Genomic DNA, 25,521 nt, shown 5'->3' with positions numbered 1-25,521 from the left:
GTACATGTCAGTCTCATCCACAAAATACAGATGTTCCTCAATTCTCAATGGGTTATATCCTCATTGATTGTAAGAAAATATTAGTCAAAAATGCATTTCATGCAACTAACGTACCTATTACCTGTACATAATAGCAACACAGGACGCTGTAGAGTATTTGTTGTTTACCCTGGAGATCTTGTGGCTGATTGGGAGCTGTGGTTTGCTCTGCTGTTCAGCATCTCAAGAGAGTATCACACTGCATATTGCTAGCCTGGGAAAAGATTCAAACCCCAAATTCAAAGTATGGTTTCTATTAAATGTATATTTTTTGTACCATCCTAAAGTCAAAAAGTCAAAAGTTGGGGACCACCTGTTTCTTCATTGAAACATCTAGACTAATGTCCAACCAAACAAATGGGCTCCATAGCCTAGCTGTGTTGGCACTTAACATTAACCATCACATTCGTTTTCTGCCATTGCATGTAAAAGTGTCTGTTGTGTCCACCCATTTTCCAGCCCATTCCCAGCTCAAGTCAAATGCTTGTGTTTTGATGATGCTGTCAGGAGCTTAGAAACTTTCTTTCTCTCCCTGGAGTATTGAGTAGCACTTGGATTTTGGTTTATTGAGGGGAAAAAAAGGATGAGAAAGTTTTAAAGGGGGAATAAACCTTCACTAAGCAACTTATGAACTATTAACTCCTCTTTTTAAGGATCTGCAGTGTAGCAGGCCAAGTTCATGCTTCAAAGGATTTACAGTCTGCTCTGGCAAGGCTAACAGGCATTTAAATGAGTGCAATAAAGTGTGACAGTGTGTGCAGGACAAAGTGGGGTTGCAGCGGAGTGTCAAAGAGCTGCATGGAATAGGGGTAGGAATGATTCAACTCTGAGGTTGGCATGTAAAGAGAGTGTGGGTTTGCAAACTCCTCCAGGAGAAGTCAGGGAGGAGTAGGGATCCCAGCAGGAGAGTGAGATGTGAGACCAGGTGAGAGGAGGCAGGGCTGTCCAGTAACTTGACCTAGTTGTTGTGAATGGATGAAAGCCTCAGGACTGTGAGGTTCAGCAAGCCCAGAAAGCGAGGTGAAGGCCTGATTGTAGGGTCTGTGTTTTATCCCATCTGAAGCAAAGATGAGCCTTAGAGTAGTTTTAAACCAGAGAATAGTACAGACAGCATTCTCAGGTTTAGTGTTTAAAATTCAGTCGAATAGTTTGGCTATTTTCAACTCATGTAGAATAGGAATAGGAATGTCTGGGAAAATGGATTTCAGTACATCCTCTAGTGTCTTTTTGCTTAAATTCAAAGTCATCATAGCAACATTTCAATGGATAGAAAAGGTCTCTGTGGAATCTCTGAAAGAGTTGGGCTAAAAGTTACTTTAAAATAGTAGGATTGAAATAAGGATTCAACATGATAGAGGGTGAGAAATAGGAAAGAAATTCCTGAGACCTTTATTAGAGCCTGGGTTCTCTTTTCTGTTCACTATTTTTCTTCCCAATTTGTTGGGTAATGACATTTTTGTTTACTTAACGTTCATGATCCAAAATAATGTGTGAGATCTTCATAGATGGTCCCATACTTGGACTTCATTAAGATCCCAATTAAGATCCCAAAACAGCTACTCAGTGCATATGTGTTTGGTGAATGTATCTTGAAAAACAGAACCACTTACATACATCTGTCTCTGATGAGCATTGAAATATGCAGTAAGCAGAGTGAGGTCTGAGGTGCTTATATGATCTGGTGGCAAATTCTGCTTTTTGAATACTGATTAGAGCTAGACAAAATGTCAGTTTCTACAGGACATGGTGGTACATGCCTGTAATCCTAGTGACTTGGGAGGCTGAGGCAGAAGGATCGTGAGTTCAAAGCCAGCCTCAGCAAAAGTGAGGTACTAAGCAACTCAGTGAGACCCAGTCTCTAAATTAAAAAAAATACAAAATAGGGCTGGGGATGTGGCTCAGTGGTCCCTTGAGTTCAATCCCTGGAACCTTAAAAAAAAAGTCATTTTCCTTTAAACCTTCTCAGATAATTTGTGCTAGTTAACAGCAAAAAGAAACTTCAAGTCAGGGAGCAGCATGTCCTCAGAGGTTTGTGGCTAATCGATACTTTCTACTCTGGGTATTGACAGCTGTGTGCTGAATGCCCTTGTCTTTGGCTATGTAGGTTGACTATTGTGAAATGGATCATACTGCTTTTATTGCCATTCAGGGTTAATCAGTGCCCAGAGAGTACTGTGTGTGGCGTGCCTGTGACACTCCTCTGCCTTTTAATTGTTCAGGATTTGGGGCTTTTGATGGTGTTGCCTTTGTGTGCTCAGACCTTGACTGATCAGTTTTTAACTCAGAGCTTATGCTTCTTTGCAGGATGCCACAGTTTGGAAGCCTGATTCATGCCAAAACTGCCGTTGCCATGGCAACATCGTTATCTGCAAACCTGTTGTTTGCAGAAACCCTCAGTGTGCCTTTGAGAAGGTAAGATATCCTAATGGTACCCTAAATATATTGGATTAGTCTGTGAAGGGTCAGGTTTTTGCATCTTATTGATCATCTGTTTTCAACATTCAGCTCAATCTCTAATTGCGAGCTTTAGGAAATGCATGAGAGAATTTTAACATATCACATGTAAGAATATATTAATTTTCATTTATTGAGGACAAGGTGCTCAGTTGAAGGTTTACCAGTTGTTATCCCAGTTAGTATTATGGAGAGTTGGTGCCTTTACCCCCACATTACAGATAAGAAAGGTGAAGCCTGGAGATTTTAAGCAATTAAACAAGATGGTACAATTAGTAAACTGCTGCCCAGAGATTTTTCCCTGATTTTGGCACAAGCCAAAGATGTTGACACTAATCTCAACAACTCATCGCACCATTGCATGAGTCAAACATCAAAATTGACTTCTCAAATACTATTTTCTAAAAACTCCACTTGTGTCTGCCCCTGATGGTATCACTGTGTTGCCAGCAGGTTCCTGAAGAAGCAAGAGAGTCCTTGATACAAGATTGTCCTCAAATTTGAACAAGCATATGCGTGATATGTCCTCCTTTATCCTCTGTTAAAACTTTTCAGTTTTTTTTCTGACTATAAATGTTTTGTTAGAATAATTTGTTTTCTAGCTCTTGACTCTTTTTAAAGTCAATATATTTTTTTAAAAAGGTGTAAGTTTGAAATTTGAATGTTTGAAGCTCCCTAGAGAAGACCGATTATTTTCTTAAGAAAGCATTCTGTCAATTTCATAAGCACAGTTTATTTTTCTGGTTTCTGCCCTCCCCCCCCCAGTAATTAATCTTGAGACTTTCTACATCTAATGCTAATAATAAGGTTCTGTTTTTCCCTAACATTGGAATGAAGGTATGCCTTTAGACTATTTCTCATTTTCTGTGTGGGTGGATTTCTGAGAATCAGGGAGTACACAAATGTTAATATTTTGCTGCATATTATGAATCCTTCTATTGTATGGAGTCAGTACTCCTAAGAAATCACCAATTGGTTGATGGCAGAGTCTGTGTGGTGATGTAGGGGCCATGCTGTGATATCACAGAAGAAGCCCTAAATTAGTTGTTAGAAGACATATTGGTGAAACTAAAGTGTTTTATACCAAGAGTCAGCAGAATAAATGTGGCCTGATGCTTATATTTTTATGACCTATAAACTAAGAATATTTTCTTTATTTTTAAATAGTTGAAAATAGCCATGACCAATAACTTATGAAAGTTATATGAACTCAGTATTTAGAATCAAAAACTAAAAACTTATTGAGACACAGGCATACTCATTTGTTCATGCATTATCTTTGGCTGCTTTTATACTTCAGTCACAAGCGTTGTGATATAGACCTAATTGTGAATCCCAAAGGCTAAAATATTTACTGAAAAAGTTTCTGGTGCGTGTACTCTACTGAGCTCACAATTTCATCTTTTTTAGTTTGTTCTCTTCCTACTTCTTCTCATCTCAGTAAATCCATTCTCTAGGTACACAGGTCAGAAATCTTACACCATCTTTGACTCCTTACTTTCTCCCCCTCCTACATCCAGGACATTTGCAGATCTCCCAGCTCTTCCTTCATACAATAGTACATTGCAAATGTGAGTTCTCTGCTCTCACTCTGGTTTCACCTGTTACCATCTTTCCCTTGGATTCTCATAGTAGCCTTTCATCTGGTCTCACTGCTCCTGTGCTTGCTTTCTTCATTGTAATGTTGGTGTAGCAGCCAGGATGATCCTATTAAAACTGACATCAGATCGTGTTGCTTCTCTCCTTAAACCCTCCAGTGACTTCCAATGGCTTCTCTTCTCAATTGGAGTAACTCCTCACGGTGTCTTTTAAGGTATTACTGCACCGCTCTAATCAATCTTCCCCTAGCATCTTCTGCTCATTTTGCTTCAGCCATCAAGCCTCTTTGCTGGTCGCTGGATACAAGTACACACAGATACGCACACCACATATCTTAGAACAATTTTGTGGGGACAGTAAAGCGAGAGGCCCTATGGCAAAAGTGTTTATCTGTCTATCTATCTATCTATCTATCTATCTATCTATCTATCTATCTATCTTAATCTTTTAGTTTAAGTCTTGCTGGCATGATCTTCTGTTTAAAATTGCCACCCTTTACCACCTTCCTCACATTTTGTATCCACCTTCCATGTTTTTCTTCATAGTACTAACTACTGCCTGGTGTACTATGTGTTTTTGCTGATATCTCTTGTTTACTGTCTGTTTTATTCACTATATATCTTCAACACCAGCAATCATACTTGATATGTGGTGGGTATGCAATAAATATTTTTGACTGAATGAATGAGGGATGAGGCTAGAAATTGGTAAATTCACAGTTATAGAGAAGTTTGTAGGCTGCACTATGGAGCTTAGAATTCTTTTCATGGTGATGGAATGCTAATGAAGATTTTAGGCATAAATGCAGAATGGCCAGGTTTTCTTTTGGAAGGATACCACTGGTGTTTCAAAGATAAGCATAATATTAGAAACAAGGATTTCAATTTAGAGGCTATGAGAATAATACAGATGAAAGGATGAGTATTGTTTGCAAGAATCAGGGGAATAGGTACACTCATACATTTCTGGTGGGACTGCAAATTGGTGCAATGACTCTAGAAAGCAGTATGGAGATTTTTCAGAAAACTTAGAATGGAACCATCATTTGACCCAATTATCCCACTTCTTGGCATATACCCAAAGGACTTAAAATCAGCATACTATAGTGACACAGATACATCAACATCTATAGTAGTTCATTTCACAAAAGCCAAGCTATGGAATCAACCTAGGTGTCCTTCAACGGAAGAATGGATAAAGAAAATGTGGCATATATACACAACGGAATATTCCTCAAACATAAAGAAGAATGAGATTATGGTATTTGCTGGTAAATTGATAGAACTGGAGACTATTATGCTAAGTAAAATAAGCTCATCTCAAAAAAACCAAAGGCCAAATATTCTCTCTGATATGTGGATGCTAACATATAATCAGGGGTTGGGGAAGGAAGAATAGAAGTTCATTGGATTAGACAAAGGGGAGTGAAGGGAAGGGAAGGGAAGGAGGATGGGACTAGGAAAGACAGTAGAATGAATTGGATATAACTTTCCTATGTTCACATATGACTACACGACCAGTGTAACTCTACATCATATACAACCTCAAGAATGGGAGGTTATACTCCATGAATGTATAGTATGTCAAAAATACACTCTATTGTCATATATATCTAAAAAGAACAAATAAATTTTTTTTAAAAAGAAAGGATGGATATCTGAATTAGAGCATGGTAGTGTAGGGATCAAGAGGAAAGGTTAGGTTCTATACATACCTAGGGGATACGTCAGTAGAACTGATTGAAGGTAGGAAGATGAGGGAAAGAAGGAGAAATGACTTCCATGTTTATGGCTTGATGAGCCACCAACTGATCCCTCTATATCTTAACTAGGTATCTGTGTATCTATCTATCTGTCAGTATATGTATATCTTAGTAGTCCAACTGGGAAATGTGATGATTTCAGTTTGAGGCAAGTTGAGTTTAAAGTGTCCAGGGAGAAGCCAGTCAGCAGGATATATGAGAACAAACCTCAGAGGGAAGACAGAGCTGAAGTAATAATGTGGGTGTCTGGGGCCTTTAGAATTAATGAACTTATCCAAAGAGATGGTGTGTGAAAAGGATACAAGGCCAAGGATGGAGTTTGGGCCAGAGGAACAGGAGAAAGAGAACTTAAAGTTTAAGAAGACAGGGTGAGAGAGGCAAGAGCTAAGGAATGGTCAAAGAGGAAAGCAAGATATGGTTGCAGGGGAGTAGAGGCTTTTCAGGAGGACTTTGTGTTAACTACAGTTGAGGGACTAAGTGGGAGAAGAATTCAATGTGATCCACTGCATTTGGCAACATGTGGGTTAATGTGAATGAAATGGAGGGAGCGGGAGTCATGGTGCTAAGTTTTGAGGACTGAATGGAAAATGAGGAAAGGAAGGTTAACTCAAGGCTACTCTTTCAAAGCTTGACTGAGTGGAGAAGGGGGATGTTTGGAAGACAACAGCTCGTCTGTGAAGTTTTTTGAACTCCTCTCCCAAAGCCATCTACCCTCCTGTGTACTGCCATGGTGTTTTGTGCTTACCCTTCTTACACTTCTTGGCTAGAATGCATATGCCCGTTTGTCTGCTCTTCCTCCAGACTGTAAGCTCCTTGAGAGCAGCAATCTTGTTTCCTTCACTATTGCAGATGAGCACAGAAGCCTTCTGCTAGCATTTGTAGAATAATCCCTTGGATGGGGGTGGGATTTTACTTTGTTTTGTTTTTTAGTTTTTTTTTTTTTTTTTAATATTAGCATGAGAGAAACAAGATCACCTTAGGAGAAAAGGGGAATGATCCAGAATGGAGAGAGAAGGTGAAGACATGAAGGTTGGGAGGGAGGAGAATGAAAGAGAAAAAATGAATTAGAGTAGTTCGTAACGAATTCCAGAGTATGGAATGGGATGGGGTGGGAAAGCAACCTCATTCTCTAGGAATGGAAAGAAAAACCCATGGATAAATACAGATACAGGTAAATCTGAGGGCGAGAAAAGGAAGAGGATACTGATGCAGTTCATACCTAGTGATGTTTCTTTGTGAAGATTTTGAGATTCTTGTGGGAGTTATGAGAGTAGTGAATGTTAGAGGTCAGTGAGGGGAGAAAGGGACTGATCAAGGTCAGATAAAGTGTGGTGTTATGGGAGCAGGAGGCCATGAACTTGTGGGTACCAAGCTGCAGAGTGGAATGCTTTTCTCAGCAATGCACACCAGTCAAGTATAAAAGAGGATAAGACAAAATGTGGGATAGATACGGGACTGGGATTTTGCCATTCTCATGAAGAGACAGAGTAGAGATATGGGAAGTGGTGGGTGTTGAGACTGACATCAGTAGGAAAACAATGCCAACTGGGGGCTGAATGGCTACCAGGAAAAGAGGTGCTCAAGAGTCTCTGAGGGAAATAAGGTTAGTGGGAGTGAGGATGAATGGGAGCTAAATACTAGGAGGCACAGGTTCAGAGAGATGAAGGCTTCTGGTCTACAGTAGTGTAGAGTGCAGATAGGTTCCAAGTTTAACTATGGCTATGGGCTTTTTCAAGACAAATGGAGTGAGGATTGCTTGAATTGAGGTGGTCAAATAATGTACAAAGAAAGAATGTGGGATTGATCATTTTCATGGACACTGAAGCTGTCAGAATGATGCTCAGATATAAGGTGGAGAAGAAACTGAGATCTAGGTGCCACATAATACACACACACACACACACACTCACACTCACACTCACACACTATATATATATATATATATATAACATATTTGTGCATGCTTTTATATGCTTAGTACAGTAGTGCCTTCTTACCTGTTGTTTTGCATTGTCAACCATGGTCTGAAAATATTATCTGGAAAATTTCAGAAATGAATACTTCATTAGTTTTGAATCATATGACATTCTGAGTAGTGTCATGAAATATTACACAGTTCTCCTCCATCCTGCCCAGGACTTGAATCATCCTTTGTTCAGTGTATCTACAGTGTATATGCTGTCTGCCCATTAGTTGCTTAGTAGCCATCTCAGTTATCAGATCCACTGTGTTGGTATGGCAGTGCTGTGTTCTAGTAACCTTTATTTCACTTCATAATTGCCCCAAAGCTCAAGAATCGTGATGTTGGGAAGAAAAACATTAAGTACTGAAATTCACATACTGAAAATATCTATAGTACAATAAGATATTTTGAAAGAGACATCACATTTATATAACTTATCACAGCATTTAAAAATAATTATTCTCTTTTATGATTAGCTATTATTTTTAATCTCTTACTGAGCCTAATTCACAAATTAAATTTTATCATATGTAGGTATGTATGTAAGAAAGACATAGAATATATAGGGTGCAATACTATATGTAGTTTCAGGCATCTACTGGGAGCTTTGAAATGTATCCTACATGGGAAGGAGACTACTGTACCTAGCTCTTATGAGCACTCAATAAATGTTAGCTAAAATTATGAAATTATCCCTTATTGTTAGTTGTGCTTCTAGAACCTAATCAAGTCCTCTTGCTCAGTTCCCCTGACAGTTGTCCTTGATGTCTCTTGCCCATGCAGTCACTTTCATTGCTCTTCAGAGCAAAGCCCAGAGGAAGAGTGGGCCTGTGTGATTTGTGCAGTCCACAGCTCTCCAAGCTGTGTAGGGTTACATGGTCAGGTGCCAAGAATTCCTTGCTTCCCATTTTCCAGGCACACACTTGCAACATTTTTTGATCCTCCTTCACCTCATCTCTGTCATGCCCCACCGGAAGTTCAACAGATGGACCCTCGCTGGGAACCTCCCTTTCTTCTTGCCCACTGCCACTCACACATAAAGAATACTATATTTTTGAAATGAGTTTTTTGAGAACCATATCTGAAAATTAGTAGTTATATAATAAAAGAAAACTAATTTGGAGGCATAAGACATTCTTTGAAGTTTTCCATTCTCTCTGCCTTTCTCCCTTGCTCCTTGCTGCCAAGTTAGAATATAAACAACTGGATTATCTCATTTCCTATCTGTATGAAATTCTTAGGAGAAATTATGCTAATGTAATTTCTATTGCCATCTTAGTGGAAATTGAAGTGTACTTTTCTATTTGGGTTCAGAGGCGACTTTTCGGAGAAGTCATTAATGTTGCACAGAATGGGCAATTTTATAAAATCCCATATCATATAAATTTTGTTCTTTATCAAGCAAATAAGAATTTGGCGATTACTGTTATTGATGTATTTATCTATGTAGTGGATTAACTGTTGTAAAATCTCAACCCTATTTCCCATACACGCTTGTGGATGTAGTTGTGCGAATGAGAATTCTCTTGTAGATACAATTTTTTTAAAAAATGGAAGCAACAAAAAATAACAAAGAAAATATTACCACACACAAACACACACACACACACAATTTTATTTTTTCATTCTACTGACTGAATTCTTGGTTGACTTTTATCTTGTGGATGTGTCATGACTTCTTGGCTAATGAAGAATCTTCCACCATTCTTGGTCAGAATTATTCATTGCCTGTTCTGCCACATCTAGAATTGGGGAAATCCTAAGATATATAGCAGAGGAGTGGTGTGAATAAGAGGATAGAATAGGAGAATCACAGGGCCCCAAATACCAACCTTCTGGTGTGTGTGTGTGTGTGTGTGTGTGTGTGTGTGTGTGTGTATATATATATATATATATATATATATATATATATATATATAAATTCTGGGGATGGATTCCAGGGCCTTACAATTGCTGGGCAAGTATGCTACCACTATGCTACACCCCCAATCACTCAATTTTTAGTAACTCTTAATAGATTCTTCATAGTGGCAAATTCATTGTTAGTTAAATATGTGATAACTTCCACAAAAAATCTTGAGATATCAAGTGGTAATCCATTGTTTTGATACTATCCAGAAGCAAATTGCAATTAAAAGAAAAAAAAAAAACCTTGAAAAACAGGACAGATTTTTACTGGAGCCCAGGAATTCTACCCAGCTTCCCATAGTACTTACATATGATACCTCCACAACAATGCTACTTCCTAGACAGACTTTGTCCTTCAACCTCCTGCCCCCAAGTGCCTGGTTACTCTGCTTCTTAAGTAAAAATTGACTGTCAGCCCTTCAGCTCCCCTCAGCGTTAGGCCTCACCAAGATGGCTAGAAGATTTGCCAGCTCGGTGGCCATCCCCCATGCACCAGAATCTTCTTCCTCTCTCCAGTAGAGGAAAATACTACCCGTAAGGAAATATGCTTCTTCTCTCACCCTGACTGCCTTTCTTGTGTGGAGCATTTCTAGTGAAAATAATTCTTCACTTCATTACATGTGAAAAGATGTAGACTTTTTTTTTTTTCCCAAGGAAATTACTTTCATAGAAGCTCCTCTTAAGGATCATTTTGTTAGTTTATTTACTTATCCTGTCTGTTGTTGTCACTGGTGGACACTCATGAGATTTAGAGACTCTAAGATACTTGGGGACTGATGAACCATGTGATTCTGTTTGCTGTTGCTGTTTTACACTGAGCTGTTTTTAAATGCTTAGGGAGAAGTGCTTCAAATAGCTGCCAATCAGTGCTGCCCAGAGTGTGTATCGAGGACTCCTGGATCTTGCCACCATGAAGAGAGAATCCATGAGGTAAGTATTTTCTGATCCCAGGTTGATTCTATGTCTGCAGATTGTTGACAAGAGAAATCCGAATGTTAAACTTTTTTGACGGGAGATTTTTTTTCCACCTGGCCTGCAGAGGATCTGAAACTCATTTGACTCTCTATGGGCAATTAGGTTTCTTGAATAAGATGAAAACTGTCCTGTTTATCCCATTAGCCCTACATAAATATCTATAGATTAAATCTGATTGAATAATGAGTAGTATGAGAATGTTAATACTGAGAAGTTGTGAAAAGTATCACCTTTCTTTTGTATACTATATATATTTTATTTGATAGTTATAAACAACCCATGAGTTGTTGAATAAAGCAGATGATATTACTCTTTACTCAAAGATATAAAAAAAATTGAATTGCAAATAGCCAATGCATGTTACTATTAATAAGTGGGATAACCTTGGTCTTTAGAACCATAATTTATAATTCTACCCCATTCAGGTAGTTTCTCAATTTCAGTACTATCAACATTTTAGGCCTTATTTGGGGGGCTGTCCTATGAATCATAGGGAGTTTAATATCATCTCTAGCTTCTATTCAGTAGATGTTAGTAACAAACTTTAATCAAGACAATGAGAAATGTCTGCAGACATGACCAAATTTTCCTTAGTAGGCAAAATGCTCACACACCCTTCTCTCCATCCTGTAAAGAATCACAGTAGTAGAAAAATATCCTAAAGATTTTAAAATTATATCTTCTCATTCTAGATCCTTTAGGATTAATTTAGAGATATTAAATACTGATTAAAAGCACCATTGCTAGGTTTATATTAGAAATGATGAAAATAGTTAATCTTCACTCATACTTAAATGTTACCCAGAGGCACCAGGTTGAATGTGATAGAGAGAGGTTCTTTGATTTAATCTTCATCTTCTACCTGATACAAAACTTTCCCTAAGTTAGTGCCTCCACCTGTTCAGGAGAGAGCACAGGTTAGCAGGGTTTGCTATATCCACTCTCAGCTAGTATTCAGTGTGTGTTCCTAAATCTCAGTGAGTACAGTGCTCATTTCCCCTGGGTCTGGATCATCTTACTCCAGCCACTGTCTCCTAATTACATGAGGAAGCTACTCTTTCTCTTTTGCACAATGCGTTGTTGAAAGACACCCAAACAGGATTTACACTGGGAATGTCTTCATACTACCCATCATCGTGTGCTGCTCAAGCTGTTGGGAGCCAAAATAAGGTCAGAATCTGAGGGGAAAAGATCTCTCAAATAAGATTTGACACCAGGCACATGTGCCACCCGAGTTCAATAATTCTGCTTGGATTACTCTAATGACACTTGCCAATGGCTTCTAATGCTACATTTGTGCACATGTAAAATCTTCTTAATTTAAGATGCTTGAAAGTCTTGATGATATTTTCAATATCTTTATAATTATCTTCTCTGCCTCTTATCCAAAAGTAACCTGGCACTTGGCCCGGAACTTTTCCCAAAGTGGATGCTTAATATACATTGATGAAAGACTCAGTTAGCAGATCATTTCTCCACCTTCTCCTGTCCTCGTCCCACGAGCATGTTGGTCATTGACCTGTGTCAATGGGCAATTCTGAGGCCACAGAGTTGCCATGGATTGGTTAGAAATTTCCTTGGCCGCCTACTTTTGCCATGCGCGTTCAGAAAGTCCTCTTTTTGGCTATCCTCTCCCCGTCTCCCTTGCATTTCACACCTTCTCCAATAATCCATCATGTAGAAATCTCTGAACTGGATAAGAACATGGCCATGTGTTGTTTTTCCATGTGCACTTTCAAAATTTATTCCCTCAGAAAATGTTATTATATTTTTGGTACTTGATGTAACTGAGGAAAAGGCTGAATTTTGAGAACTCTAGCTTTGAGGGGAGGAAAACGCTAGTGGTCTGCCTCTTCAAAAAGCGCCGGAGATTGATTTTGATTTTTTTTTTTCAAGTTGAGACAAAATCTAATTTTAGTCAGGTTAAGTTGTTTAGGGCCTTGCTAAATTGCTGAGGCTGGCTTTGAACTTGTGATCCTCCTGCCTCAGCCTCCTAAGTGACTGGGATGACAGGTGTGCACCCCTGTGCCTGGCCTATTCATTTTCTTGAGCAGGTTTGACACTGTGTGATTTGGTCTGAGTCTTGCCATGTCACTTGCTCTACCAGGCAATTTTCTAAATCTGGCTGCCTTTCTTCCCCCCCCCCCCTTTTAGCTTGTTTGGTAAGCAGTTTCTAGAGTACTTTCCTCTCCTGCTGAACAGCAGTAATCCTTTCTTTGGCCTCTGGCTTGCTTCCCACAGGGCAGGTGGTGGAGACTCTCCCAGCTGCTGTAAAACAGCCTGGTGTGTTAAGAACTCTGTGGAGATGTGAGGAGGAAGCCTGGATCTAAGGGGTTTAGCAGAAGCTAGGAGAGATGGGGGGCGGCCACAGGGGAATCAGCTGAAGCAATCCTGTCCCTAGAAAATGTGCTACAAGCCAGGGAAATCAGAGATGGGCTGAGTTTAAGGCCTCATGAGAGGGCCACCCCAGTGAAAAGCTGGGCCTCCTGGGAGACGCCTCTGCTCACAGGGCAGGCAGCAAGCAGCACTTACCACTGGCATCCCAGCAGGTCTAGACAAGTCCCGAGATCTTTCCTGGAGTGAGGAAAATGCAGGGCTTTGGGCTGACTCCAGGTTATTTGGGAGCCTTATGTCGGGTTTGTTAGAGCCAGGATCTGGGGAGTCTGCTTCATCTGTGACCTCCCGGTACTCTCCTCTCAAATGTGTTTTCTAAAGACTTGTTGGCCTTTCCCTTGTTCTCTCCCCACAAATCACCTCATGAAAGGTAGGAGGAAGGACCATTAATTCCCTTTGCTTCCTTTTTACTAATTTGATCCAAGCACCTATCATGTCACTGAAGAAAGAAAATGGCAAGTGGTAATGCCCTAGTGTTGAGGCCCATTGAAGGGAGGAGCGAGGAGAGGGCGGCCCACGCTGCCCGTCCATGAGGTTAAGAGAAGTAATTTATGTTTGTGAGGAAAGAAATGAATGTTGAATTCTGTGGCCTGTTCCCTTCAAAGTAGAGGATGTAATTATAATATGCTGTGAACATACCCGGATATTTAGCATGCTGGATTTATAACTTCATAACAGGAACAAATTATATGAAAAAAAATTATTTTTATTCTGTCAGAAAGCCAAAGTAAAAGCTTTATGACCTTATCTTTCTTTTGGACTTATGCAAACAGCTAAGCTAACTTATTAGTTGACTATGCAGAAGAATATATTTAAGATGTTGTCTGCGGAATTTGCTTTTGCCCATGTCAAAGTCTGATATTTTCAAATGGATATTAGCGAGGTTAAGATGGCACAGCTAAATCTGGGTCTTGGGGGAGCCTTGCTTTGTGCATCTGTTATTCCTTGATTTTATAAAGCTCTTTGCTACCACAGTGTTTGTTAAAAATAATGCTCTTGTATGGGCTGGGGTTGTAGCTCAGTGGAAGAGCACTTGCCTAGCATGTGTGAGGCATTGGGTTTGATTCTCAGCACCACATGCAAATAAATTAAATAAAGGTTCACCAACAACTAAAAAATATTTTTAAAATAATGCTCTTGTAAATGGATATGGAGAATACTATAAAATTATTTATATGTGTATAAGTAAAATTCAACATGTGTGGAACTCCTTGATCTTTAGGTTGGCTGCTTTTCATGCATTATCAATCCTTGGAACACTCTGGGAAGGTGTTTCTCTTCCAGGGATAGGTGTAGGAGACAAACTTGGAAGGAACATATGTGACCTATTTTCTCAAGAGATAAGAGAGTCATTCTATCACTCTGCAGACTTCCGTATCACCAACTGAAGCTGTTTTTGTAGCTGTGACATCAAGGAGTTTCCCTACTACATGTTCTTTGTTATTCCCAGTATTCTTAAGCTTATTGTGAAGGGAGAATCCATTGCTTAGTTTTGTGTCTCCTGAGTTAAATAATAGATTCACATGATCATAGAGCTCAAAAGTACTGAAGGGATTCACTAACATAGCCCTCTCATTTTACAGATGAAAAGGCTTGATGATTGACAGGTTGTTATTATAGTTAATTTTTTGGTCTCCGTCTGAACGGTGGTGTGATTACAAGTGTTTAAAAACAACAGTGCTTTTCAGTAGTAACAGAAACAAGCTCTGTTTTAATGAACTGAAATGTCTAGATGTTTAGAATTAGCCTCTTAACTTTTAATAAAATAGAGTAGTTCACTTCAAGTGCTTTTAAACAGCCTTCAAATTTGACTTTATTTAAGTTATCTAAATGAATAATTAGATATTTTAAACAGTAATTTGCTTTGTGGTGACAAAAATAAGAATATTTTATTGGTGAAAATTTAGAAAATAGAAGTGTAAGCAGAAAAAAGGTCACAAATACTCTGTCACAAATACCCCAATACTCTGAAAAAACACCATTAATATTGTCTCAGGGTTTTTTGGCAGGAGCTGACAGTGGACATAGATAGATAATACATATAGATCTATTTGTTTGTTTTGGGGTACTGGGTATTGAACCCAGGAGCGCTCTCTCAGCGAACTATTACCGCAACTTCCCCACCCACCCTTCATTTATTTATTTATTTATTTATTTATTAAGACAGGGTCTTGCTAAGTGGTTTAGGGCCATGCTAAGTTGCTAAGGTGGGCTTTGAACTTGAGATCCTCCTGCCTCAGTCTCCCAAGTCGCTAGGGTAATAGCTGTGTGCCACTGGGCTCAGTTTAGATACATGGTTTAACATAACTGGATTTATGCTGTGTATATGGTTTATGTCCTTTTTACATTGTATTGTAAATAATTCCCTAGGATACCCTTGGAGAACATTATTCCCTATTATTAAAATTGGGTAGCTTTTTAGTTTTCACTAAAATATTTCCAATTTCACTATGAAAAACGAGATGGAATTCCTTGTATGTAAGCCTTTCTTTGTGTATTGTTGATCATTTTGTTCAGATAACTTAAAAAGCACAATTTGAAGGTTGAAGCACTAAAGACTTTGGGTGTTGAAGCTGTGATGCCTGTCATCATTAACATTCCATTTTAAATGTCTGCATCTAGCCACAGGCCCAGTGGGCATCACACAGACCATGCAGCCTCCTTTCTAGTGTGACCACCTGGCTGAGGCCTACCTGCATACATATTCCAGGTGTAAGACAGGGCTCTGTGGGCAAATCCCATTTCACTGCAGCTTCATCAGCAGTAGATACTATGAATTTAAAGCTCCTCCCATATCTGATCTTAACAAATGTCATCCAGTTTTTATTTTAATTCATAAAGTTGAACATTCATAAGCTTTTTGGCATTATTGGGAATATTCATCTTTCTTATTGCTTGTAAGTGCTTTTATACATTATGGTTAATTTTTTTAAATCAGTTTATCATTGGCTTTTCATTTGTTTATGTTTTTTGACAGATTTAAAATTTTTAATTCATCAGAGCCTATTAAGTTTTATTTTATAAGTTTTTCCTTTGTTTTATACTTAGGATTTTCTATGTATGAATGTCAAAGGTCAGTGGCACTTTGTCTTTTATTAGCCTATAATTTGTGAACTTGAGTATTTATATGCTGAGCTAAATTTGAAGTTTTATATGTAATTATAGCAGAAGTAAAAATTGATGGGAGATGACTTGGCCTTTGTATCCATCTCTATCGCCACTACTCATAATCAGCACAAAAGTATAAAAACAGGAGGAAGACCCTGAACTCATGCAGTAGAAAGAGGGGAGATGATTGAGCAACTTCTTTTTTATTTTTGAATATTTAATTGACAAATAAAAATGGATCACACATCCTGTCTGATGATTTGATACACATACACATTGTTGGATGATACCACAAATTAATGCATCTGTTATTACATATGCCAAAACTCATTCATCTTGTAACTGCATATTTGTGCTCTTTGGCCAACGACTCCCCTGGCAGCCTTGACTGTGTCTTGAGTGAATGCCTGTGCTTGCCCATCCCTTGCGGCTCTCTGACAGTCTTCCTCATTGAAACTTTGTAGGAAACAAAGGAAGGGGACATCCTACCATTTCATGTTTATAGTCAAGGAAGCTGAGATTAATGAAAATTAAGCCACTTACCCCTGCTCCCAAGGCAGAAAGGGTTGAATTAACCTGAAAATTTGCAGATGGTCAAGGAAATCCTTGGTTTCTGAGAGAGTGCACATGCATTATTTTCCTCTTGCACTCCCAATAAGTCTCTCTAGAGGAGAATAATTATGATAGTAAGATAAGGGCTGGATTCCCAAATCATTGGATGATCACAACTACCTGTTACTATTATTGTTACAATAATATCCAGGTTTCTAATAATTTTATAACATTAGATTTGGCATTGCTTGCAACCTGGCAACAATTTGCAGAATAAAAGAATACTGACTTGTTCAGGTAAGATGGCTGCTTTGTGTTTGAGAAAAATGAAAAACTATTCTGGATGCTAGTTTGAAGGGACACAAGAGGATAATTATTTTCATGTTTCTCAATGACACTTGTAGTTGTAAACCCCAGATTGTATTTAGATGGTGGAGTGTCTAGAATGTGTGATATTTTAATAAAAGTCCATATACGATTTGTGCTGAATTGGACATTAGTCAGATGCTACCTGTGAGACAAAGGAGAGTGGTTTCAGAAAACATTGCAGGTGGAAAAGTTCATTAAACTACTTTTTTTCCTCTATCTTGGGAAAGGCCACCAGTATTCCATTCTGCGGTCAAGAATATATATTTTGGCAGCTATTTCCCTAATTAGTGGCATGTTTGTAACTTTTTTTTTTATTGGTCGTTCATAACATTACATAGTTCGTAATACATCATATTACACAGTTTGATTCACGTGGATTATGAACTCCCCCTTTTACCCCATATACAAATTGCTGTATCATATCAGTTTCCCTTCCATTGCTTGACATATTGCCTTTCTAGTGTCTGATGTATTCTGCTGTCTGTCCTATTCTCTACTATCCCCCCTCCCCTCCCCTCCCCTCCCCTCCCCTCCCCTCCCCTCCCCTTTTCTTTCTCTACCCCTTCTACTGTAAATCCACCATTTGACCCAGCTATTCCCCTTCTCGGTCTATTCCCTAAAGCCCTAACAAGAGCATGCTACAGGGACACTGCTACATCGATGTTCATAGCAGCTCAATTCACGATAGCAAGACTGTGGAACCAGCCTAGATGCCCTTCAATAGATGAATGGATAAAAAAAATGTGGCATTTATATACTATGGAGTATTATTCTGCATTAAAAAATGACAAAATCATAGAATTTGGAGGAAAATGGATGGCATTAGAGCAGATTATGCTAAGTGAAGCTAGTCAATCTTTAAAAAACAAATACCAAATGACTCCTTTGATATAAGGGGAGTAAACAAGGACAGGGTAGGGACGAAGAGCTTGAGAAGAAGATTTACATTAAACAGGGATGAGAGGTGGGAGGGAAAGGGAGTGAGAAGGGAAATTGCATGGAAATGGAAGGCGATCCTCAGGGTTATACAAAATGTCATATAAGAGGAAAGGAGGGGAAAGACAAGATAATACAAATGTTTGTAACTTTTTACATGCTGGTTTATTCTGCATCACATTGACAGTGACTCCTATAGATACTTTAGGCACTTAGTAATATCACAGGATAGCTCAAAGCCTGGATCTCTTAGATCCCAGACAAAATGCTTTGAGAGCATGGTATTTCCAGCATTAAGTGGCTTAGGAGCATTCTGCATGTGTGGATAGACACATTCACTGGGAGTGTCTCTTCTGTACAGTTTTTGGGAGACCTGGATGGAGCAGGAACCTCTTCTTGACTATCACACCTTCCCCAAGATTATAAGGTCATTGGAACAGGAGGGGGGGATAAATATGGATGAAAAGTAAAATTAAAGAAAGGAAAAAGAGCAAGAGCTATTGAAAATGACTGTGGATATAGCTCACTGGTAAAGCATGTGCTTAGCATTTGTGAGGTCGTGGGTTCAGTCTCCAATACCATCAAAAAACCATAAACAAGATAGGCAGGGAGTGGTGGAGTATGCATGTAGTTCCAGATACTTGGGAGGCTGAGGCAGGAGAATTGATTGAAGCCAAGAATTTGAGACCAGTGTGGAAAACATAGTGAGATCCCATCTTAAAAAAAAAAAAAGTGACAGAACCATCACATACACACACACACACACACACACACACATACCAAAAAAAAAAAAAAAAACATAGTAAATGTGTGTATATTTTACTTGGGGTTTTATAGAATTTTTTAATGATGGTATTCAGATCGTTTTTATTTTCTTCTTATGTTTTTCTGAAACTTTCAAATATAAAATCTTAGTGATAATAGAACAAAAGTCTATATTTAAACTGGTCTCCAACTTGGAAAATTGCAAACCTTGGTCTCAACTTTTCAAGCCTTCTTCCACCTTTCCTGAGCTTCATCCTCAGTTTGTATAAGGGAAGGTTTGTTTCTGTTTGGCTAATGAGGCTTATATTCTGGAACTAACCTTCTGATTCTTCTTTTCTCCCTTGATTTACAGCATGGAACAGAGTGGGCCTCTTCCCCATGTAGTGTGTGCTCTTGCACTCATGGAGAAGTAAGGTGCACCCCCCAGCCATGCCCACGCTTGTCATGTGGACCCCAGGAGCTGGAATTCATCCCTGAAGGGAGCTGCTGCCCAATCTGCGTGGGCCCTGGGAGTGAGTATGGGCTTGTGGAAAGGAACCTTTGCCTTTGAGGTTATATGGTGGCACCCAGACTCTTGTCTCCTTGTCCTGTGTGGCTCAAAAATCTCTAACTCATGCCTTATTGGAACCCAGTTGAAACCTTGCACTTGGTAGGGAGAGAGGTATCAGAGAGTGTGATGGGAAAAAAATCCTTAAATTCCATTCCCAGTTTAGGATTCTGCTAGTCTCTGATTGATTGATTGATTTTTGCCTTGGCCAGATGCCTCACTCAGCTTTTACAGCTCCCAAGAGGAAAAGGGAGGAGGGGGACTATCTTTTGATATGATTCCACAAGGCCAACATAGTTCCTCCTGCCCCTTGGTGGAGAGAACAAGCAAATCTCTTCTCCATATCATATTGCTAGCACTAATTCTGTCAACTGGCCTTTGAGATGACACAATATCTTTCTCTCAGACATTCTCAACAAAAAGAAGTTTTTTTGTTAGCCTTTACTGCATCCTCACTGAAGGGATTAATCCTGTTACAAACTGAGGCATCCAACTTTTGCTCAGCAAGCCAAGATCAGGCTCCAGGCCCTCTGGTTAGAATCTGTGCTTGGTCCATGTACCCCTTTTATTGTACTAAAATAACATGTCTCTTCCGTTTATACGACTAAATAGAATAGTCTTTATGATAAACATAAATTACTGTCATTGCTGCATGATGCCTTCTTGTGACTTATAATAGCTGGAATACCTCTTTTATTCAGTAGCATCTGCAGCCTATACTCTGTTCTTGCCCTTTCACTTTAAAAAGATCCCTGATTTCTTTCCCATACCATTTGTTCTATACCTGGCAACCCATTTCTCTGGAGAACTGTTCCAAGTATTACAAAGTGTGCTCAGGAAATGATGAGTAGAATACTTGCCTGAGCATTTCAGTCATCACCCGCCAGAAAAGGATTGGCAGTGGTTTTGGAGCCAAGTGACCCAGCAAGTGAAAATGCATGAACAACGGAGTCCAGTGGTATGGAAGGTGCTGTCTGAGTTTGTGGGATTCTCTCTTAGGTCTTAAGGGGCTTTCTCATGGGCCCTCCATGAGAAAGATATTGGAAGCATTTTTTTCCTTGAGAAATTGGAGGATCACCCAGCCCCCACTACCTAATTTATAAAATTCCAGACTCCTTTATTTAAAAAGCAGGGGGAAATGCTTTTTCTTTGCCTCTGTGGTCTCCAGGTCTCTCTCTCTCCTTCCATCTGGCATGTTTTTTATTTGCTATTTAATGTTATACTCCTTGGGGCCTGGGGATACTTGATTGGTGAGTGAAGACTCTCCTAGGCACCCTGGGCCCCATCCTATGACTTGGTGCATAGGGCACATGCAGCTTCCTGGAACCCACACCATGGTCCCCACTGGAGGGGGGAAGTCTTCATTGGGCTGGGGTTGGGGACCAGGCAGCTGAGAGCCCAACCCAGGAAGCCAGTAGGAGGTGGGACCATGCATGGGCTGAGGCGTCATGTCCCCTCCTTCACTTACAAAACACAGACTAAGAGATTTCAAGGTAGCAGTGACTGTGGAGCTTTAAGTCCTAAGAGCCTCCTGCTGTGCACTCTGAACCAGACCATAGGGCTCACCTGTGCCTTTAGCACTGAGATCAGCACACACCATTCTTCCACTAATGCTGACTCCTTCGACCTTCCAGAACCCTGTTCCTATGAAGGCCGTGTGTTTGAGGATGGGGAGGACTGGAGGCTGAGCCAGTGTGCCAAGTGTGTGTGCAGAAATGGAGTCGTGCAGTGCTTCGCGGCTCAGTGCCTGCCTCTGTTTTGTAACCAGGTAAGGGAGATACCTCTGGGTAGATTTGTCCAGGCTGTTAACTTCCTGTTCAAAATCTTGGAGTCTCTTCTGAGATTATGTTAGGCAGCCTCCAGAGCACTAGAGACATGAAGCAAGAATTGCTTTGTTTTCCTTATACTTTTGGAGACTCCCTCCAAGACATTTCTTTTCCCCTTAGAAGCTACAGATAGGTCTAATTACCAGCCATTTAGGCTAATTGTTACATAATGAAATTGAGCCTTGAGGGTACACACAAGGAAGCCTCCAGCTTGAATTACAGATGTTCCAACAATGTCAAGCTAAACATCTGGAAAATTTCGTAATACAATCGGGTTTGTTATTGTTTTTCAGTGTATAGGTGTAGTCTGCTTTTTAAAGACACATACATGTCTTTGAGCATGATTATCCAGATGTACATGATTTAATTCTTACAGGATAATGATTCAGATTATCTAAGGATTTTCTCTAGAGGTATTTAAGAGAGTGGGATACTGTTCTTCATTTAAAGCTGGTCTGATTTTCAAAACGTTAGGCACTTCACACAAATTTGGAAGAGAAAATCAATTGAAAACAAATGTGGTATACATGGTATTTTATAGGATTTTTTTTTTTTTTTTTGCTCTTCCAGAGGCTTCTATGGATGTTCTGTGACAGTTGACAGATAACCATGAAAAGAGTTTTGCCTCCAGTCGAAAATTGCTCATTTTTGATCTAAGGAAAAGCTGGAAGCCAACATTCAGTTGATACAGAGCAGTACTTTGTGTCAAATAAAACAAAATCAATAACATGGCATCTTGTGACAATTGGGCAATATTTTTAAAGGCAGACAAAAGGCAATTAGACATGAAATGCTAAATGTCAAATGGAGGGAAAAACGTATCTAATTGAAGGACTAGATTGTATTGCCCACACTATACCAGCTCCCTGATCACTCTCATCTCCCAATTCATCACCAGGTCTTGTCCCAGCTTTAAGATTACAAATGAGCCACTGATTAAGTTGCATAGTATCTCCCTCTTCTGCTCTTACATCTGGAGGACATTGTCACATCATGGCTCTTTGATAGCACATTTGGGGTGTAGTGCTCTTGTGTAGGAAGGGTCATGAAGCAATTTACCACCATTTCAGTAAGTGAGGTGGGAGTAGTAATGGAGGAAACACTCCATGGAGGACTTTCTGCCTTAATTCTTCAAAAACTCAACCACATACTGCCTATTTGGTGGGGGCAGATATATTACTATTTCTAATTTTAAGAAACATTAAACATAAGCTCTTGCTTCATGCATAGTATTCACTTACAGTTCGCATCAATATGATAATGTGAGATGACAAAATTTGGTATCATACTTTAGAGCTAAATGATATACAGGCCCTCTGAAGAATTGGAAATAGATTGATTTCAATCACTCTTGCATGAAGTCTGTGTTTTTACCATGACATTAAAAAAAATTCAACTGTCAGATCACTTAGAACCACTTTTCTTGATTTAATGTTGCTATTAAATGTTGAATGTTCCAATAATATAAAGGGATACTATAGAATTGGTGTTACTGATGTAGCACATCACCCCACCACTACTATCACAACCACCATTAGCACCACCAGCACACTTTGGGTAATTTATATGTACCAGTCATTGATATTTAAGACCTGTGTAATTTTCATTATCGCTCTATAAGGCAGGAGCTTTTATTATCATCCTCATTTTATATTTGATAAAACTGAGATTTGGGAGGGAGTAAGTGACTTGCTCAAGGTCCCGCAGTTAGGAAGTGACAGCACTTCTCTCCTTTGTACTTGTACATTACAACCTCAGAAAACCATGTTGACTCCTATTTCTAACCATTATGCTATCTTGCCTTCCTAAATGAGGAGTTACCAGCACTTACATATAATAATTATCACAATATTTGCTAACATCAATGAGCATTTTTTACAAATATTTTGTATGCATGAGTTCATTAAATATAAGGAAAACACTAGTTTTCCAGTAGAAATGTTATTTCTCAGGACTTATGCTCTGGAAAAATACCCAACTTGTCTTCAGGGATTGCCATGATTTTTACTACAATGGTTTTGAGGTTTTATAATTATAAAAGGAATGCATATTCATTAAGGAAAGTTGGGAAACCAGAAAGAAAATTATCACCCATATTTCCTCCATTCAAAAAGACTAGGACAGATTTTTTTTTGTGGTAATTCATTTTAGTCTTTTTTAAGGAAAATGCGGATGTTTATTTGCACGGTTATAATTACATTCTAAAAGTTGGTGATAATCCCTAACAAAAGAAGAAATTCCTTATGTTCACATAAGGGTTATTCCCTTAATGAGGGATTAAATTCATACTGATATTGCAGGCTTTCAACTTTTGTCCAGATGCCTTGTGAACTGAGCCATAAGTCCTTCACATTTTTGTAGTCTCACTAAAATGATCTGTTCAAACTACTGAGAGCTGTTTCTAATGATATTCCCACTAGTCTTATTAATACCACATTTTCCCTATTCCTAATATTGATTATCTGAGTAGTTCGAACTTCATCTTTGGATATGTTTTCAAGAAAGAGATGATTGGTGAATCTTTTGATTCTCTAAGTATTTAACAGTTATTTCTCATTGCCTGTATGCATGAAGGACAGCTGTAGGGGCTATAGTCTACAGCTGTCCTGTATAGACTTTATAGACTCCTTTCCATTAAATTTCAGAATTTAGCTTCAGAGAGAAGTCTGAGATCTGTCTCCTTTCTATTCCATTATAAGAAGCTAGTTTTACTCTGTTGTATCCTTATAGGATGTTTCTTTATAATTAAAACATATTTCAAGATAGTTCTAGATGAAGTACTATTTCAGAAAAACCCAATCCCATATGTGAGAACTAGCAGCCAAAGATAGAAGGTGCCATGTCACTGGGGTGGGGGTGGGGTAGAAGGATGTGGACAAATCCAGGGTTTCACAAGGTAAAATGTATTGCTGATTTACAGATAAAAGTGTATCTAGGGCAGTTACAAGACAGGGGAATCCCCACACCCAGAACAGGAAGTGGAAAGGTGTTCATATGCTAAGCTAGACAAGTGTGGGCCACAGTCAACCAGAATGCACCTGGCCTTTCTCCAAACCTCTTCACAGTCCAGTGTCAGTTAAGAAATACCCCAGCCATCAGTGGCTGGCACACCATGGCTGTTCTGTGGCAGTTGACAGATAACCATGAAAAGAGTTTTGCCTCCAATTTATATTGACAAATATCTTAAGGACTATGGGGATTGGGATGTGTGCCAGGGTCACCTGGTAGACAAAATGGCAGAGGACCAAGATAGCTATCGCAGGGTCAAGCAAGATCCCTAGGAATGTCTTTTCACATACTTTGCCTACAGAACCCGTCAGACTGTGTTCCAGTTTTTGAAATGTGTTTTTTTCAGTTTGGTATGGATGAATGGCATCTGTTCTAATTATTCACATTTTTTTCCAGAAACATCTATGACACTTAGTTTTTTCACCACCTCCTCCTCTTTATCAATCATGTTCTCTCATCATTTTTCACTTTGTGTCTTTCCTTAGCATATGGGGAGAATTTCTCAAGTTTATATTTATTATCTCCAGTATTGATTTTTAACTTGACACATTTGCTTTACACATTTTTCTTTTAATTCTTCCTCAGTGTGGTCTTTCTTTTATTGCTTCCTGCTTCTGTTTGCTAACAGACTGCATATTTCTACATCTTACTCCACTTACAAAATGGCTCTGAAGGGTTTCCTTTTAGATCCTGTAGTAGTGTTCAGAAGTCTGTTCTTTAACTGCATCTTCAGAGTTACTCCTTTCTCTTGATGGGGTTTAGGTCATGGTATCCACAAATATGGCAGCTTGGCATCCTGAATATTTTAAGATGAAGGCATTTGAGAAAATGGCAGAAACTTAAAGGTTACTTTCACCTTTTCCCCCATCCTTCTCCCCTGAAGCAGGTCATAAAACCTGGAAAGGATTTTCTGACCTTCCCCTAAAGCAGGTTGTAAGGCCCTCAGGTGAGAGGTACCCTCCCTGCTCCTGGAGAAAAGGATCATCTTTGTCGCTATAGACAGAAGAATCTCAACAGGCCTTGCTGCATTTTCTTGGTTATTGCTATTTAGTCATACTCTTTGCCCTGTTATATTTCTCCATGACTGTTATTCTTCATCAAACCTACTGTTGAAAAAAAGAGGTTATTTTCTTATGAAGGTTATTTCCTTATGAAGGGTCCTATATCAGGTAAAACTTATGTTAAATAAAGTGGGATGCTTTTCCCTTGTTAATAGTTTTTTTGTTATAGGAGCCTTAATCATGAATCCAAAATGAGTAGAGGGAAGATATTTCCCCTTCACTACTGCTCATTCATCCCTTCCTCCTACTGACTT

The 25,521-nt window shown here is 39.1% G+C and overlaps 1 protein-coding gene across 1 annotated transcript in view; it reads left to right on the top strand.

Moving 5' to 3' along the window:
• The first annotated feature begins 2,055 nt into the window (after nucleotides 1-2,055).
• Fras1 (Fraser extracellular matrix complex subunit 1) overlaps nucleotides 2,056-25,521 on the top strand; it is a 267,670-nt gene continuing 244,204 nt past the window's right edge. The window contains exons 1-5 of the mRNA XM_026403132.2: nucleotides 2,056-2,067; nucleotides 2,344-2,451; nucleotides 10,563-10,655; nucleotides 19,177-19,336; nucleotides 21,006-21,139. Coding sequence (XP_026258917.2) covers nucleotides 2,056-2,067; nucleotides 2,344-2,451; nucleotides 10,563-10,655; nucleotides 19,177-19,336; nucleotides 21,006-21,139 — 507 coding nt within the window. The remainder of the gene's footprint in view (nucleotides 2,068-2,343; nucleotides 2,452-10,562; nucleotides 10,656-19,176; nucleotides 19,337-21,005; nucleotides 21,140-25,521) is intronic.

This window comes from Urocitellus parryii, chromosome 10 (genome assembly GCF_045843805.1).
Source record: "Urocitellus parryii isolate mUroPar1 chromosome 10, mUroPar1.hap1, whole genome shotgun sequence".
NCBI lineage: Eukaryota > Metazoa > Chordata > Mammalia > Rodentia > Sciuridae > Urocitellus > Urocitellus parryii.
The sequence above is the reverse complement of the archived record's forward strand: the minus strand, read 5'-3'. Positions and strand labels throughout refer to the sequence as shown.